The 18,712-nt window shown below is 34.6% G+C and overlaps 1 protein-coding gene and 1 pseudogene across 2 annotated transcripts in view; both read left to right on the forward strand.

The window, feature by feature from the left end:
- The window catches only part of LOC143710508 (GTPase IMAP family member 8-like), an 86,381-nt pseudogene that overhangs the window by 47,821 nt on the left and 19,848 nt on the right, over positions 1 to 18,712 (forward strand). The window lies entirely within an intron of this gene.
- LOC143710488 (galectin-9-like) lies at positions 5,221 to 8,842 on the forward strand (the record flags this gene model as incomplete). Its single annotated transcript, XM_077201433.1, has 7 exons — positions 5,221 to 5,318; positions 6,187 to 6,394; positions 6,574 to 6,693; positions 7,365 to 7,394; positions 8,013 to 8,101; positions 8,242 to 8,398; positions 8,603 to 8,842. Coding segments are annotated over 7 exons (849 nt in total), but the record flags the coding sequence as incomplete, so codon positions are not given.

Below are 18,712 nucleotides of genomic sequence, written 5' to 3' on the forward strand. Positions count from 1 at the left end.
GCTGGTGATTTGCTAAACAGTCTTGAATGCATAGCCATCATATATTAGCCTCTAATGCTGGAAAATGAATTGTTAGCACGTTCATTTAACGGAACTGTTGCATGATAAGCCTGTGTTGACTTATTTACAGCACAATAAACTGTAGCATGTTTGTTCTGAACGCTTGTTTATTACTCATTGTTTTTCCATTTTAATTCAGTTAAAATAATCTTAATGTTTTCACTGTCACCTGCTCACAGTCAGCCTGTTTAACGTTACCCACAATACATGTTATGTGTACGTCTCTTCATTTTGACATGGTTTTATAAAGTTGGTTGAGACATATGACATTTTAATAGTCAGACATATCCGAGAGGCCATTATAATAATTGAAATCCCACGTGTTAGATTGTGGCATTTACTGTATACTGTTCTCTATATGAAGTGCTATCAAGGACACAGCTCAGGGTAGGCAATAGTATGACAAAAGATAAATAAATAAATTGGTTAAGCACTAGGCTTAGGCCAAATTTATGTCTATTTATTTATATGAAATTAACTTAAAAATGTTTTTCAAGAAACGACATGAGTGTTTCTAGAACCTTTGTTCCGAGAACATCAAAATCATTTTTTTTTCAAATCTTTGAACAGTATGCAATAATTGTATTATGAAAATTAAATGGTATGGAGATTGATATCATTATTTTTATCATTATCATTACTCTGTGGTAACTAAGATCTTTTAAATATGAAATTTAAAATTAGAGAGCAGAACATGGTCAACTAAATGTTCCTTATTTAAATCACTTCTCTTTCTCTCTCTTAGGAGTCAGTGATGATGTTGTCCATGTGTTTGTCCATCCATTGAAGTTCTGTCTATGTGGTTCAGGTCATGATCAAATTTGGTTTTTTGTGTGTTCAAGTTCAGTGGGTATATATTATTTTGTAAAATATTTTGTGTGTTCAATTTCAGTTTTTATATATTATTTTGTAAAATATTTTGTGTGTTCAATTTCAGTTATATATTATTTTGTAAAATATTTTGTGTGTTCAAGTTCAGGTGTTTTATATTATTTTGTAAAATACAAAATCTTAAATCTACCCCCAGAGTCATCCTTGTCTTCCCTCTGTACTTGAAAATGTGGTCCATCTAGTGACTGAAAAGACTATAAAATGATTCCTTGTTTATTTTACTTGAGTTATTATATGCTACTTAGACCCAATAATTTCTCAACATTCCTAGGAACCTGGTTTAATTGCAATAAAGAAAGTAGTATTTGGGTGTAATAAAACTTGAAAGAAAAAAAAACACTCTTTTGTAGTTAAAACTGGGTGGAAATATTACATTGCTGGCACTTTTTTCGGTCCTCCAAAACTAGGGTCCTGGAAATGCGTTCCTGGGACTGCAGTTCTCCGACTCGGTAGGTGGCGCTGTCACAAAAAACTAGGGTCTTAGAAATGCGGTCCTAGAAGTGGGGTCCTGAAAATGCAGCCTCCGGGACTGCAGACAGATAATATTGCGTGAGGCTGAGAGTTGCGAGTCTCTCTGCCTCACGCATTTCTTGTCGGGTAAACTTTTTCCTCTTTGTTCTAGAGCATTTGATGTTTTGCATTGATTATCCTTGAATTGATTATGAAATTATAATGATACATTTACCTGACATATTAAATTGTGACATTTGATTATTCTAATTGACTTTGACATTATTTGCATTCAAGAGTTTAAAAGAATAGTAAAACATTCGCTCACATTTAATGATGCCAAGATATCATTGAAAAACCTTTTCATTTTATGTAGTCAGATGAAACGAGTTAATACATAAGATAAAATGTATTACATTTAACCAAAAATACTTTGCCACGAGAAAAGACAGTAACACGCAGAGACCTTCACCTGTATTATTGGAAACCCTCATTGGACCAATAAACAGGCTTACAGTCGCAATAATAGTCACATGATGCAACGTGCTAACCCAGCTAACAGAATTTTGTTATAAGAACGTTCTCCAAATATTCAGTGTTGGTTCTGGGAACGTGAAAAATGTCCAGTTTTCTTGACGTTAGAGGAACGCGTTTTAAAAGGTATAATGTTCCTCAAACGTTCTTTAAACGTAATTTTCGATTAAAAATTCAACATGATGGTAATGTTGATTTCTAACATTCCAAGAACATAAAAATTTCCAGTTTCCTGAATATTACTACACAGCAAAAACTCAAGAGTGTTAAAGTATTAAAATGTGAGTGTTAACGTGTTTCTGTATGGTGTGTTTCGTGTGTCACCATTGTGTTGAAGCGTAGAGCCTGAGCTTCAGTCCAGGATGAGCAAATAAACACTGTTGAAATGCTGCATGTTTCTTTATTTAACTGACAGTAACTGTGTAGTTGCTGATGTAGTGATGTATATAGTCAAAGCAAATCATGCATGTAATTAACTGCATGTTTTTCAGTAAATAAATCAGAAAATAAATGTGAAATAACTGTTTTAACTGTGTGTTTCAACTGTGTGTTTCTGTTAAAAAAGATGAATGAAGATTTCTGTAAAAGTTTTTTGCATTTCATTTAAATTACGATATTTTACTTTATTTTTACGTTTTTTGTTTGGCAGCCGTAGCTGCCAGTCATTGACCGTTTTTTTACGTTTTTTTTTTTTTTTTTTACAGTGTACAGTACTTGTGTCATGTAATTAAAACCCAGAGGTTAAACATTAACTGATAAAGAAACTGAAACCTGTAAGCGGAGCTTCAGTCATCCAGAGCTGCAACTGGACATGTTGTAAGTGCAGGTCAGCCTTGAATATAAGACTACAGATGTATTCCTTCCCTTAAACCTTTTTTTGTTTTTTGGAGGAGAGCAAAATCAGCCAAAAATGAGTCCGCTTCTGCAACCATTTATCAACCCAGTAAGTGACCAATTACTTTGAAATTGATGATTTCTACTTCAAAATGGTATGAACATTTTCTGCAATGTTATTCAGGACATTATCAGGACACATGTAGCAAGACTTTAATAGCAAGAACTAATATTCCATTTTGAAAGAGATGTGATATCGCCATTTTCATGTACAACAAAACAAAATTGTGAAGATTATTATTTTTTTATTGCAATTTTAATTAGTTAATTTTGTACTGCATCTAATAGAATATTTCTCAGATATAACTACACTTGTGCTTGACATTATATAGATATTTATTTATCGACAAACTTGAAAATTTGTGGGATGGTAGAACAATTGTTTGCTACTCAGGCGTGATAATATCAACTTTTTGTCCAGTCTGATTATTATCATATGAAACTCCTTTAAAACTTTTTCAGCAATGCAGAACTGAAGCCCTAAATTAGTAAAACTAAATGCTCTTAAATTTATATGTGCACAAGATTTTTTTACCAATCGAGAAATGATTAATTATCTTATCTTCCATGTTTTCAACAGTCTGATATAAACGTTGGTTGTGAAGCATCTTTTTGATGCCAGGCTAAAAACAACATGTCTGCCACTAGGAAAAGAGATATGACAATGATTAATAAGGAGAATGTAAATGGCACTTCAGCAGACCTTTGCTCTACAGATATGTACTGTGTAACTGTGTTATCAGCAACAACAACAAAAAAAAGAGATTATGACTAACGTTGCTTAGAGGCATGATTAGGGTTGCCACCTTCAGTGAGGCAAAATAAGGGACACCCATACACGAGATAAATAAATAAATAATTGAATTAAATAAATAAAAATGTGTCAAGGGCATGGGACTGATTATTTCAACATGACAACTTGACAGCTCAACAATAAACAGAGAAAACAAGAGATCAAGTATGTGAGCTTGCAACAGAACACATTTTATATTATTATTTTACATTTTATTATTTATTTATAAAAATTAAAAAAAACTCTTCAGTATATGTTAGGGATTACTGAACCAGTAATCATGTTTTTGACAATTCTGCATTGATGGGATATTTTTATTTTATTTTATTTTATTTACTACTTAAATTGATTTTGAATTTGATTTTGAAATGATTATGTAATTATTTGTCTCATTTTTATTTAAATAATGTAGCACTTTCTAAAGGTTTTTTAATTGCCATAAATTGTTTATTACGGATCGGATCATAATTTAGTATGCATATATATGATTAATGTTTAATAATACAAATTATTATGTATTAATTAATCTGTTTAATAACATTAACACATACATTAGTTACCTGTCTACCAAGCTCTGACAATGTATGGAATACTATATTGAGAGATTTTCCAAAGTAAAAAAAAAACTCTCGTATCAACTCTCTGCCAAAACACCCGCCTTTCTCTGACTCTGGTTTGTTTAATAACATCAGGTTCAGGGCCAATCAATCAAACCAACAATGGCAGCGAGTATTACCCAATCAAGGGTAGAATAGGACGAGTCTTCACAGAATGCGGGTGGAATGATTTGGATGGGATGATGTGTTTAAGACAGCTCGGAAATACGGGACAAACCGCGTCCCGTATTGATTCAAAACGGGACGCGCTGTTTATGTCACAAATACGGGACAATTACGTATTTTAAGGGACGAGTGGCAAGCCTAGGAATGATCTGAAACTTAACTGATACATTGTATAAAAAAATAGGAATTCATCCAAATAAAAAAAGGAATTTGGGAAGGCTTCTTGTTTCCAGGGAGCTGTTTAAAAGATCAAGGACATCATTGCTCATGCAATCCAAGACTACACAATTTTGTGAGGATAGTGTCTAGACTAGTTCTGTTACTGAAGAGCCACTGTCCTGCAAAGTTGAGCTCCAACTCTAGTCAAACATATTGTAATTGCCAGGTAATCTTGGGTTGTTTGAATTATTTTTTGACTATGGGTAGAGTAGAGCTAATCTCTTTGCAGAATGTGTCCCTCCAGGAACAGAATCGAGAGCAAGAACAGAACTTTAGTTGAGTGATTTTGGAGACTGTGCCCTGGTTACTTTTTCAAGTCTAAAAATACATAAAACCCTATATATAATTGTCTTAACAAGGCACAAGTTTACTTCAAGAATGAACAAAGTGGCATCAATGTATTTGAATTTGGGTAAATTATTTTTTGTTATTCTTTAATTATAGTCCTGCTTTAATTGTAGTCCATTCTGTGAACCTTGGAATAAACACTCTGAGATTGTTAAAAAAAAAATGTATTAAAAATGGCAGAATAAAATGATTGCAACCAAAAATGAAGATACAAGCACTCATTTCATGGGATGTCTGATATGAAAACCTTTCACACAGAGTGTCCCGTTCAGCAGTCAGATCCAGGGAAGATTGCAGGATGGAATGATTATTACTGTATGTGGAAGTGTTTTGCCAGATGCAGACAGGTGAGTCTCTGTAGGATGTCTATGTTCTTCTGTCAAGTTTTGAGTTTATCTGTTCATGTTTTAGGGTACGTTTACATGACAGTGATATGCTTAAAATGGAGAAGTTTTTCCTTTGAATTTTCCGCATACAGACGACACCATTGTAAAAACGATCCCCATTCACACAGATCCACAAAAACGACTAAAAACACTGTACTCTGCTGCCAGGCCATTAGATTGTGATGAAACACTATAGACTGCACATGTTATACGCATGTGCATAACGTCATCGTCTTCAGAGATTATGGTTTTTGTTATTGAAACAGAGACCGTTTTCAAAAACTTGCATTTTGAAACCCGTTTAGCTGCAGTTTGTGTTTTCAGGCTCCCAAAATGCCGTTGTTGTGTAAATGAATGGTCAAAACACATTAAAAAGTTTTACTTTTTTAGTTGGAAACTGTGTCGTGTAAACAGTCCCTTGTTAATATAGTCTATTAATTGGATCAGTTCTCCTTCATCCTCTCCCTGTTTGTATCCTTGGTTACTGATTGTGTTAGTTGAGTTCAGGTGTGTCTTGATAATTAGTCTCATTACTTCGTCTTGTTTGCCTGTGTAGTTAAGCCTGAGTTTAATCCTGTCTAGTTGTCTGGTGACGTGACTGTAAGCTTGGTTGTTCTAGTCTCTGTTAGTGTTAGTTTGAGTTAAGATTGATATATATATATATATATATATATATATATATATATACTGTTTCTTCTCTGCTGCAACCAGGACCCGTGACATCTTCATCTTGGAAAATGTTGGCAGAGATTTTATCTTTTGGTGAACTGTCCCTTTACATCTTGTTACATGTTACAGTTGTTATTCACCTCTTCTGTTTCTTCTCCAGATTCAATGTGAACCTCCAACATGGTTCTGACGATGTTGTTCTGCATTTTAACCCACGCTATTCATGGCTCTTGCCCATCTCTGGGTATGTAGTGCACAACACCCGCCAGAACGGGAAGTGGGGCTGGGAGGAATCCAAGGTAGAAACTCCCTTCACAATAGGCCAGATGTTTGCTCTGCAGATCCTCGTCACCCAGGAGTCTTACAAGGTTTTTCCCTCGTCTTTAGTCCTGCTTTCTGTCTTTAAATAGTTTCTGACTTTTTTTTTGCCTTTTAATGACAAGGCATGGAAAGGATCTTTCCATTAACCACCACTACATGCTTTTTTTTTTTTTATTGTAGCAGAAGAATTCACCATTAATGAAGCCATTATGTTTGGCTTTTCTAGATAAGTACAAATGGGAAACTCTTCTCGGAGTACAAGCACCGTATGCCGTTCTCAGAAGTGGATCGCATCTGTGTGGTTGGAAAGGTGGAACTGAATTTAGTTGCCTTCCACAATATTGTGGTGAGAAATAAAACAATATTTACTTTACCATTTCACCATATATTATACCATTATCTGCATCTCTTCCTTATTTAGCTAGGTTCTAGGCCTTTATCAATCTTGTTTGGGAAATGGTGAATTAACAGCACTAGTATACAGTGTATTTTGTGTTAATTTTGATCTAATGTGTACAGATGTGTTTATCACAATGGAATTCAATATGTTGAAGGATCTCTAAAAGTAGAATTAGCACTCCATGTTGAACATTGACGATTGTCACAGTTTTTCATTTTATTTTTATGACTGGTAAGGGGAAGATTACAGTGACAATCTCATAAATCAGGATTAGTCCGCAGTAAAATGTTTTGAGAGAGGTACTGTATATGAAATAAGAATGTGTGCAACTTGCAAAATAAGGGAATGATATTTGCCCTCAGCACCATTTTTTTTAAACCCAACATTGTGAATATCATCAGAGGTCATGTGACTGATTTAATTGTTGGCTTGTTTAATATATATATATATAATCTTACTGTTGTGTCCTATAGTGATATGTCCTATTTATCTTACCTATGCTCTTGTTTTCCTGTTTTATTACTGCTGTACTTGTAAGATAATTATCGGCTCATTTGTAGTTTTTGCAGCTCCAATGTTTTCCCGTCCTAAATCTACATATTTATTTTCATTTACAGCCCAACCTTCCTGCACTTCCAGGATCTTTGGTGAGTTATTTTAAAGGGGATCTATTATGCGAAATTCACTTTTCTAAGGTGTTTGAACACAGATGTGTACACAGTGTGTGTGTTAATAACCGGCCTATAAAGGTAAAATTCCACCCACTCCTTTCTTTTTATAATCCCCATAAATCATAAACAGTCTCTCCAAACAAGCGGTTCCAGATGTCGGATACACTTTATTTTAAGGTGTCATTGTTACAGTGTAATTATATAATTAAGTACTGAGTAATATTAAGCAACTACATGTATTTACTATAGGGTTAGGGTAGGATTAGGATTTGGTTGAGGGTTAGTTGCATGTAATTATGCATCATTTACTGTTATTACTATGGTAATTACATGTAACATATGTAACAATAACACTGTAAAATAAAGTGTTACCCAGATGTCTAATGTAAATGAGGGAGAAGCCCCGCCCACGACTGGTGACAATCTGCTCTATTAGCATATCCCACCCTGAGTGAGCCATTACTGTTTCCTCACGGTAGCAGCTGACCATTTCATTCAGTCCGAAAAGTTGAATGAATAATTTAAACTTTGACAAAGGAGTATCACAATGTAGTATACATAATCATATCATTAATTACTTTGATCCACAATCAGATGGTCCCATACAAAAGCATCATTTATGGTGGAGTATTGCCTGGAAAATGCTTTGTCATCCAGGGAGTCATCAACCTCCAAGCAAAAAGGTCTGACAATGTCATTTCTCTCTGACACGGATATAATATCATGCATGTGTCTGCTTTAAAATGCTTTTTAAATGTTCTCTAATGCTGTTGTAATGACACATCTACTTTAAAAGTCTTTACAAATGTTCTTTCTCCAACAGAGTAGGGTTTAGTCTACGGCACAAAACTGGAATTGCGTTTTACTACAGTCCTGATTTTGATGAGAAAGTGGTTGTGCGCAACCGTTATGAGGATGGGAAGTGGGGCGAAGAGGAGCGATCTGGACAGATGCCGTTTCAGAGAGGGCAATCTTTTCTGGTATATGACTTTATGATTCTTGTATAAAGAATTTCAGTTCAAATGGATACAATAGTGGTTGCAATATTTTACATCACAAAATTGTATCAACATTCATGCATGCAAAATGTTTTCACATAATATACATTATAAGTGCTGTCTTATCTGTTTGTCAAATTAGGTTATGTATAAATTTCAAATTTTTTCCTTGTATGTGCATTTCAGGTCACCATTTGTTGCAGTTCTGATAAATACGAGGTGTTTGTCAATGGTAAACAAGTTCACACTTACAGCCGTCGCAAAAATGATAAGGAGGAGATTGACGTTTTGGAAGTTAGTGGAGATGTGCAGTTGACCTTTGTGCAGCACTGACAAGATTTCATCCAGGGACGTACAAAACCTGCATCGATCTATATAAAAGAAAACACATTTTAACAATCTGTGCTCATATGCAAAGATGTTTTGCTTGCATGAATACCATGTGATCGTCTACACGTTCAATTAAAAAAAGTTAATATAAATGAATAAACAGACTGTTCTGCATGGATGTTTCCAATCTATTTGTGCAATTCTGTAAATTATGCATTCAAACTAAATGTGTCGATTGCACAAGCAACAGAGATGTCAAACACATAATTTATTTATACATTCTGGAGGGAAATACGCAAGTTGGGCCCAAAAAAGAAAACATTAATACCCATGGAGGTTTTATTGGAAAGTGGTGGATCTTCTTTTGAATTTGGACAAATATTAAAAAAGTGGGGAAAAGATTACAGTGAATTATATGCTTATAGTAGTTCCACTTTATTTGATGATAATTTTTTAGAAGAAACTTGTAAAGTAAAACTGGAGTTGGAAACTGGGATGAATACTATATACTTTCAAAATGATATGCTGAACGGTGATATTGCATTAGATGAGGTACTTAAAGTACTAGACAAAGCCAAGGAAAATAAAGCTGTGGGCATTGAAGATCTCCCTAACGAGGTACTTAGGAATCCTAACTTGTGTAATGTCCTACATTGTTTGTGTCACATATGTTTTCAAAATGGTATTATCCCATCTGAGTGGAATAGATCAATTATCAAACCCATCCCGAAATCTATAAAAGATGACCCTAGAGTCCCGTTGAATTATAGAGGGATTAGTTTGATTAGCACAGTCTATAAAATTTACTCAGGAGTCCTTAACAACAGACTCAATGCTTTTTTGGAGGCTTATGGAGGATTGGTAGATGAACAGAATGGTTTTAGGAAAAACAGGGCCTGTATTGATCATATTTATGTGTTATCCTCTGTGGTGAGAGCTCGTTTGGATAGGGGTAAAAGTACTTTTGCCTGCTTTGTTGACTTCAAGAAAGCTTTTGATTGTGTTAACAGAGACCTTTTGCTGTTTAAATTACTTTCATCTGGTATCAATGGGAAATTCTATAATGCTGTAAAACTCCTTTACAAAGATCCTATTGCTTGTGTACAAATAAATAATTTGAGAACGGATTGGTTCCCAACGCCTTTTGGGGTAAAGCAGGGAGACTTACTCTCCCCTTACTTGTTTGCTTTTTATATAAATGATTTAGCTCAAGAAATCAAGCAGGGAAATCTTGGTGTGCCAATTGAAGACATGAATCTAAGTATTCTGCTTTATGCAGATGACATTGTTTTGATAGCTGAAAATGAAGTGAATTTACAAAATATGCTGAATATTATGAGTTCATGGTGTAGTAAATGGCGTCTTACTATTAATAGTGAAAAAACACAAGTTGTTCACTTTAGGGAAAAATGTGAATTACAGAGTATTCATACATTTCAGTTTGGCCCTGTGTCCTTATCCTTAAAGTATACTCGTTATTATAAATATCTTGGTTTTGTTTTTGATGAAAATATGAAGTTTACAGAGGGAAGGAAAATACTAGCAGAGTCTGCTGGAAGAGCATTCGTTTCTGTGTTGAGCAAAATGAAACTATGTACAGATCTTGGTTTTTCTACATTTACACAACTGTATAAATCTTTGGTTGACACAGTTTTGTTTTATGCTGCAGGAGTTTGGGGTTTTGAAGAGGTTTTTGACTGTAACTCTGTTCAAAATCGCGCTTTAAGATGTTTTCTTGGTGTGCATAAATATGCAGCAAAGGTAGCTGTTAATGGGGATGCAGGATGGGATCCATGTATTGTAAAACAAAGGTGTGAAATGGTGCGATTGTGGAACCGTCTTGTCAGTCTGCCAGAGGAAAGGCTAACTAGGAACATTTTTAATTGGGACAGAGCAAATCATCACCCCTGGTCTGGAGAAGTTTCAATAATACTGTCTGTGTCTGACTTGCATATAATGTACCGCAATAATCTCCAATGTAATATAAAGGTTGTCAGACAAAGATTGTTAAGTCAATATGAAGAGCAATGGAAACAGGATATATGGAAGAAGCCAAAACTTAGAAATTATGTTCAGTTTAAGAATGATTATGTTACAGAACCTTATATTGTCCTTAACCTAAAGAGAAGGCAGAGGTCCCTCTGTGCTCAATTGAGAACTAGTACCTTACCTCTGGCAGTGGAAGTGGGTCGATTTAAAGGTATACCTGAACATTTGCGTTTGTGTGAATTTTGTGATCTCCAGGTTGTAGAAGATGAATTTCAATTTGTTTTTTATTGTCCTTTATACTGCGATTTAAGGAACTCTCTTTTTGAATCAATTCAGTTAAAAAACCCTGATATATTTTGGAAATATGAAGGGGAGGTTTTGTGCTGGCTGTTTGAAAATGATGTTTTTGCTTTGGCAACATTTATAGAAAAGGCCTGGTATCTGCGGCAAAGTATTTTGTATCCCATATGAAAAGCCATCTCTATTTGTATGTGTACTCATTTTTAGTGGTATAGTTATGCTATGTTGGATTTTGTGTTATGTCACGTGGCTATTTGGAGATATTGGTGAAATTACTACTGTAGTGTCTAATAAGGCCATGAGGGCTGGGCACCATGGTGTTTGACACTTAAATAAACAAATCAATCAATCAAAAAAAAAAAAATACATTTGTAAATTTGTTTCCGTGTTTTTAGTTGATATATTTTGCATCTGAACCGCAGAAAAGTACAAAGCAAACATTCAGAAGATTCTAATCACAACTCAACCAAAATGCTCCTGGCCACTAGAGGACAATGTTGATCTGGAAATGCCATATAGCTTGGTTTGGTTTTCATGTCGCCTCAGGTTTGATCAATAAGGGAACAATACTATGGCTGCATCAGAAGCCACATACTTCCCTCATCAACATTTAAACATCTGTAAGTTCTCAATAAGAAGTTCTGTAGATCCTGACAGAAATAAACTCATTCTGGTTAGGTAGAAGTGAAGCTTAGAAGTGAAATTTAATGTCTTTTATCTTCAGTTGATTTCATCTAAGGCTGTGTTTGAATAAAGTTGTAGTTTGTGTTCTTATTTCTCTCTTTCAGTGCTTGTTCACAGCAGGTGTTTGAATGATTGAAATAATGTTTCAGGAACATCACACTAACCTTTAAACAACATTCTAGTAACATTCAGGAAACTGGACATTTTTATGTTCTTGGAATGTTAGAAATCAACATTACTATAATGTTAAATTGTAAATCAAAATTAAGTTGAAAGAACGTTTGAAGAACATTATACCTTCAAAAACACGTTCCTCTAACATCAAGAAAACTGGACATGTTTTACGTTCCCAGAGCCACAACACTGAATATTTGGAGAACGTTCTTATAACAAAAATATGTTAGCTGGGAAATCATTTGTCTCATGACTTTCTTGCGTGTTGTTCTAATTGTTGTTACCTGTGCTTAAAGAGTTTCCTCTCACTCCACAAGAGTTTTGTGCCTGATGAAGACCTGACTGGTCGAAATGTTGTTGTTGTTTATAAAAAACATTTTTTGGAATTTCAGTGTGTGTCTTTCCTTTGTTAAAACACCTGTGAGAAATCAAAACAAAAAAAATCCTTCATATTAACACAGTACATTGGCCATTGTTTTAATAGACTTTTTATATAGAGTTTATTTTTTAATATATATATATATATATATATATATATATATATATATATATATATATATATATATATATATATTGCTGGATGAGTGGTTTTAAGTACTATTTATAAAGGCACAAGATGAAAAGTAGAAGCCCTGCCCATCATAATTCCCACACAAACATAAGCATTTGCAAATATACACACACCCTGCACTTCTGAAGTGCTTTTCTCTGCAAACAGGCTATAACATGTTTGGTTTAATTTATAAAACCATAAACAAACTCTCAAATTGATCGGTTTCGTAAGTTATTTCGTTTTTATTATACATTTTTATATTATTAATTATATAAATAAATGCAAGAATAAATAAATGTTATAAATTATTATTACCAATTTAATGAATTGATTTAATATAATAAATAGTTTTTGGGCAAATAATATGAAAATGTGCCTCAAAGTTTCCAAACATTCGCTACTACCTTTAGCCCGCTAGCATCAATAACGCGGTCTAAAGCAGATCCGCGACCTACTTGAGAAGCAGGCAAAGCTAAGGGAATGGCGATCAGCGTTAGAAACATTGCGTGCTCACGCTCACAAGTCCGTAGTAAGTAATTGTAATGGGGTATTTAGCCCGTCTTGTCTTTAACCCTGCATACGGCCCTGCGTGTGACAAATTAAATGTGCTTAATTTGATCCTGTTCGTGACACCACTTTTGTAATGGGGTATTTAGCCCATCTTGTAGGGGAAACTTGTAAGCGCTGCCCTGGAATACTGAATAACTATAGGATCTTAGTCCCCGCTTTCAGTGCTTTTAGTCTCGTTACACACTAAATGTATGTTGTGTCCTACTTTATTGAGATGCACAGACCGACAAGGGTAGGCTTCAGTTTGAGTAATGTCACAAGATGGCCTCCTGAAATAAAACTATATGTGAGAAACAACATATAGTTTAACATATTTTCTTCCTTGTAATTAAATGTTACTCTATTTTAAATAATCACAAAATAAAATAAAAGTTCTTTGAGTTCTTTTAAACTTACTAGAACACAATCACATTCATTGCAAAAGTTATAAACCTTTGATTGATCAACTTTAAACAATCACATTTGGAAAAAAAAACAACAACAATGGGTAAAATGAAATTTCACATTTGGAAGAGCACTTACGTGAAACATCCTTTGAAGTGTTCACTCACAGTTCACTTTAAGTTATGTAGTTCAACTGCACTGTTTGTTCACTGTCCTTCGGATCAAAATATCAAAAATGAATAAATTGAAAAATACCAGTCGTAAAACGATGAGTTGAGATGCGTTGTCTTGACGTAGCGTGCGTTGAAATTAACTTGAGATAGTTGAATCACTCAAGCTCAATAAAACATACCAAAAAAATGAAATGTACCAAAAATGAATCAAACTGCAAATGAATAAAACTGAGTTGAATAATCTGAGATGTATAAAACTGAGATGTCGTTGGATGGCAGGGTGACATAAAATAGTCTGAAACTCAAATCTTCTCTAAACTATGTTCAGCACCAACTGCAACATACAGCAATTTCCATCTCATGTTTGACGAGCCAACGACACGTGCAAAACACTCAAAGACGCATGACTAGTCGGTTGAATCGTTAGCTTGTACTGCTGCATCTCGATCAAAATGTAAAAACTCAGCAAAAATTTGAAAAATCTCTTCAATCGTCTTCAATCAAGCAAAACTTGTAGGCCCTACCCTACTTGATATACACTCACAGTTCTCATAGCCTTGTCAAAACATTACTGTGTCACTCTAGCAGTCCAATGCAATGCGATCCATGGATCAAAACGACACAAAACAATTTGCGAAATGTGGGACACAGTCCACAAAAATCACTTGATAAAGTCGTCCTTTATTCGACTAAAGCTTTGAATAACTTCAGTTAAAGTAACTTTATCTAACGAGCTTCTCGAACACGACACAATACTCACTTTTTCTGTGCAACACTCTCATACTTTGTAAGGCCGTCTAACTCGATCCAATGGCGGTATACGAATTAGCGGTGAAGGTCTTTGCGTGTTACTGTCTTTTCACGTGGCAAAGTATTTTTGGTTAAATGCCATACATTTTATCTTATGTATTAACTCGTTTCATCTGACTCCATAAAATGAAAAGGTTTTTCAATGATATCTTGGCATCATTAAATGTGAGCGAATGTTTTACTATTCTTTTAAACTCTTGAATGCAAATAATGTCAAAGTCAATTAGAATAATCAAATGTCACAATTTAATATGTCAGGTAAATGTATCATTATAATTTCATAATCAATTCAAGGATAATCAATGCAAAACATCAAATGCTCTAGAACAAAGAGGAAAAAGTTTACCCGACAAGAAATGCGTGAGGCAGAGAGACTCGCAACTCTCAGCCTCACGGGCCGATCTCACATATAGAAAAGGCCCTGAGCTCTCGCTGCGTTTCATTATATACCCAGACCTCATTTAAAATCTACACATCATTCACAGTGGAAATTTACCTGTAAGTCACCATTTGCTAGCAGTGGAAATTAGCATTCAGTCAAATGGTCGAAGGTGTTAACTCAAAGACACACCCTCCAGTATTGGAGGGTGTGGAAGATATTTCTAAACTTCCTAAGAACTTTATTACCTTTTGGGTTTACTTCTTTGGGAATGAGACATTTGTACCAGTCGTACCGAGACATTTCAAATAATACCAAATATGTATAAAACTAGATCATAATCATTCACATTAAACCATTTAGATTCTTGTGTGAGTTTGGGAGATCTCTGCCAGGATGAAGAATGGGGAGAGAAATGTAGATTAGGATGAGGGAGGTGAGACCTTCGTCTCAATAGTGCATGAGGGAGAGTTCAAATGTTAATTTCCTTTGTTTTCTCAGAGAGTGGCCCTCTCTTAAAGTCCTTCAAGTTTTTCCAGTCTTACACACCGCCGAAAAACAGTCCATCCGTCAAAATAAAAGTCCGCCAAAAATAATAATTATTTTTAGATAATATATACCCGTTACATAATGTTATCACTCCGACTTCCTCTACTCTTTGTCTTTCTCTGTACTGGACCCATGTTCACAGAATGCGATCATCCCAGCCATCCTTCAAACTGGGCCTTGGGTGATCCAATAGCGGAAGTCCTTGAAGTCATGGTCTCTGATTTCATGACTGATATGATTAGGCCTACTGCTGATAAAGCACAAAAATGTGTGCAAAATGTTCAGTATCTTTTCTTCTAATTGTACTTTGTAATTGAAATATGATGCTGAATTTTCCATTGTTTTAGTTAAGTAGGCTACCTAAACAGGGCAATTAATACATAAACAGTAAATTGACCAGTATAGGGATCACGAGATGCACACACAAGGGTAAGATGAGATCCAAGTGCAGTGCATTGTTCAAAATCACTACCCTTTCATTCTGTTTGTGGCTGAAAACAGCCACTACTTTAAACTGCTGTAAAAATGTATCAGATAAATATTTTTTTTTCTATTTTTTTTGCATAAATCTATTAATCAACCTCAGTCCTGATCAAAACTACTAAATGTTTAAAAAAAAAAATCAGGATTTTAACTCTTGAATTGCCAAATTCATAAATGATGTCACTGATTTGGGGGGAAAAAAACACACAATATTACTTATTTTCAATATAAAATGTGATTGTGGACTGGATTTTTTTTTTTTTACCTTTTATCACAGTCTTGGACATGTCAAAGATTAGAAACAACATTGGTTTTGATGCATTGTTAGTTTGTGTGCAGCATCAGATTTTAACTTTTTCTCCTTCATTTACTGTTTGTGGCTGTTTTTGCCCCATTGACATCCATTATAAACACATTTTTTGATTGCAAATAAGGACACCATATAATCATGCATTTTTGATTGTTGGTGGTTTTCCCTGAAATTACAAAATTTGTAATTTTTACTGTTGATAACCAGGTGGCACCATTAACCCTTTAGATAGCCCTGTGCAAAAAAAAAAGCGTAGTTTCTGGCTTTTACATGGAGTTATATGGAGTATAATAGCATATTTGTGTGTGTGTGTGTGTGTGTGTGTGTGTGTGTGTGAGAGAGAGAGAGAGAGAGAGAGAGAGAGAGAGAGAGAGAGAGAAATGCTTGTTCTTATGTTTAATCATTATTATTTTGTTTGTATAAAAGTATTTATTTAAGTTTAATGCTGTCACCCCAGTTGAGATCATTGTTTTTGTGCCAGACAATTCTCATCTGATTGCATAAATAAAACATATTTTAAAAACACCTTCTGCCTTAAACTGCTTTAAATATCACTTTATGTTCTGTTTTATGGACTTTTGGGTTGTATTTCCTTGTTTTCCAATATTACGTTATGTTGTTTTATTCACCAGTTTGTTTACATAGTTTCTGTTTATGTTGCACACCTGTTTCTGGTTTTCCTAGGCTAAAGGTACACCTTAAGAAAAAATGTGCTTTTCACTATTCCCAAACTGTATGAATGCAGAATGGAACAATAGATTTTAAAAATAAGTCATAAAAGTGGTCCATTTTATTTAATAGTTAAAATAATATGTTTTTAATAATGTACAAGTTAATACTTATTTAAGTTTGCACTATTTTCTGTATATTTTGATAAATAATAATAAAAAAAAGAAATTGTTCAAATAATATAGTGTCATTTAAATATGTCAATATAATAATATATTAAAAAAATACAGAAACATTTTAACAATTAATGATTCTAAAATCACTGGAGATCCCATAATAATTTTATATAGATTTACATTAGTAACAATGAATTATATTTTATCATGATATGATTAATATATTTTTAAATATTACCGTTTTTTTATAAATGTGGGTATTATATCTAATGTGGATACCCAACTTAATATAAGTTGTCATGTCAACAAATGGAAAAGTCAGCCGGGTGTTTATTATCACGTTAAATATGGTGCTTTTTGCCCCAGCACCAGATGCGCTTTTTACCCCAAATTCCATACTTTACATATTCCTCAGTTATTGAAAAACTGTTGCTTTAATTACCTTGAACAAAACTGAAAATCAATAAAGGGGTGGTATAATGCTCTTTTCACAACATGTAAAATAAGTGTCTGATGTCCCCAGAGTGTGTATGTGAAGTTTTAGCTCAAAATATCCCACAGATATTTTTATATAGCATGTGAAAATTGTCACTTTTTGAGGGTGAGCAAAAACGCACCGTTTTTGTGTCTGTCCTTTTAAATGCAAATGAGCTGCTGCTCCCAGCACAGAGGGCAGAGCTAGACCAGCTCTGTCCTGAACATTTCAAAAACTTTTTTGTTTATGTTTAAATGTATGTAGCTGATGTGGAGTTAACTATCTTCTAATCATTAATTAGCATATTCTGTAATGATAATCAATAAATCGTGTTCAGGGGGCGGGATTATGTAAATTTTAAGGTTGGTGATGTCACTAACCCAGAACTTTGGGCATTGTGACTTGGCAGATGTTGTTTGTGCTCAAACAGCAACATTACACACTAATTTTATGCCAGCAGCCATATCACCCTGTAGCCCAAAACTGGTTGCCCACTGAAGATAAGCAGGGCTGAGCCTGGTTAGTACCTGGATGGGAGACTCCTGGGAAAACCAGGTTGCTGCTGCTGGAAGAGGTGTTAGTGATTCCAGCAGGGGCTGCTCACCCTGTGGTCTGTATGGGTCCTAACGCCCCAGTATAGTGATGGGTACACTATACTGTCAAAAAGCACCGTCCTTCGGATGAGACGTTAAACCGAGGTCGTGACTCTCTGTGGTCATTAAAAATCTCATGATGTCCTTCGATAAAGACTAGGGGTGTAACCCCGGCATCCTGGCCAAATTTGCCCATTGGCCTCTGTCCATCATGGCCTCCTAATCATCCCCATATACTGATTGGCTTCATCACTGTCTCCTCTCCACCAGTAAGCTGGTGTGTGGTGTGCGTTCTGGTGCAATATGGCTGCCGTCGCATCATCCAGGTGGATGCTGCACATTGGTGGTGGTTGATTCCCCCTTCTATGTAAAGCGCTTTGAGGTCCCAGAAAAAGCGCTATATAAATGTAACAAATTATTATTATTATTATTATTATTATTAATTAAAGTGAAATCATAATCAACCCCCCCTTTAAGAAGACATTTGTCTCAAAATATAAACATTAATTTGATCTTAATATTGTTTTTTATGCCCACAATCGTGTCAAGGACCAGACAAATTTCTATGTGCATCTTGAAAAGCAGATGTTTTGGAAAGTGCAGCATTAAGTTTTTGTTTAGTTTTTGTTTTGTTTTGTTTACACATTCAGAGACACAAATCCCACTGCATCAATATTTCCATATACTGGCTACAC

The sequence above is a fragment of the Siphateles boraxobius genome, unplaced genomic scaffold, assembly GCF_051911475.1.
Source record: "Siphateles boraxobius isolate OS27281-9 unplaced genomic scaffold, OSU_SipBor_1 47, whole genome shotgun sequence".
Classification (NCBI taxonomy): Eukaryota; Metazoa; Chordata; class Actinopteri; order Cypriniformes; family Leuciscidae; genus Siphateles; species Siphateles boraxobius.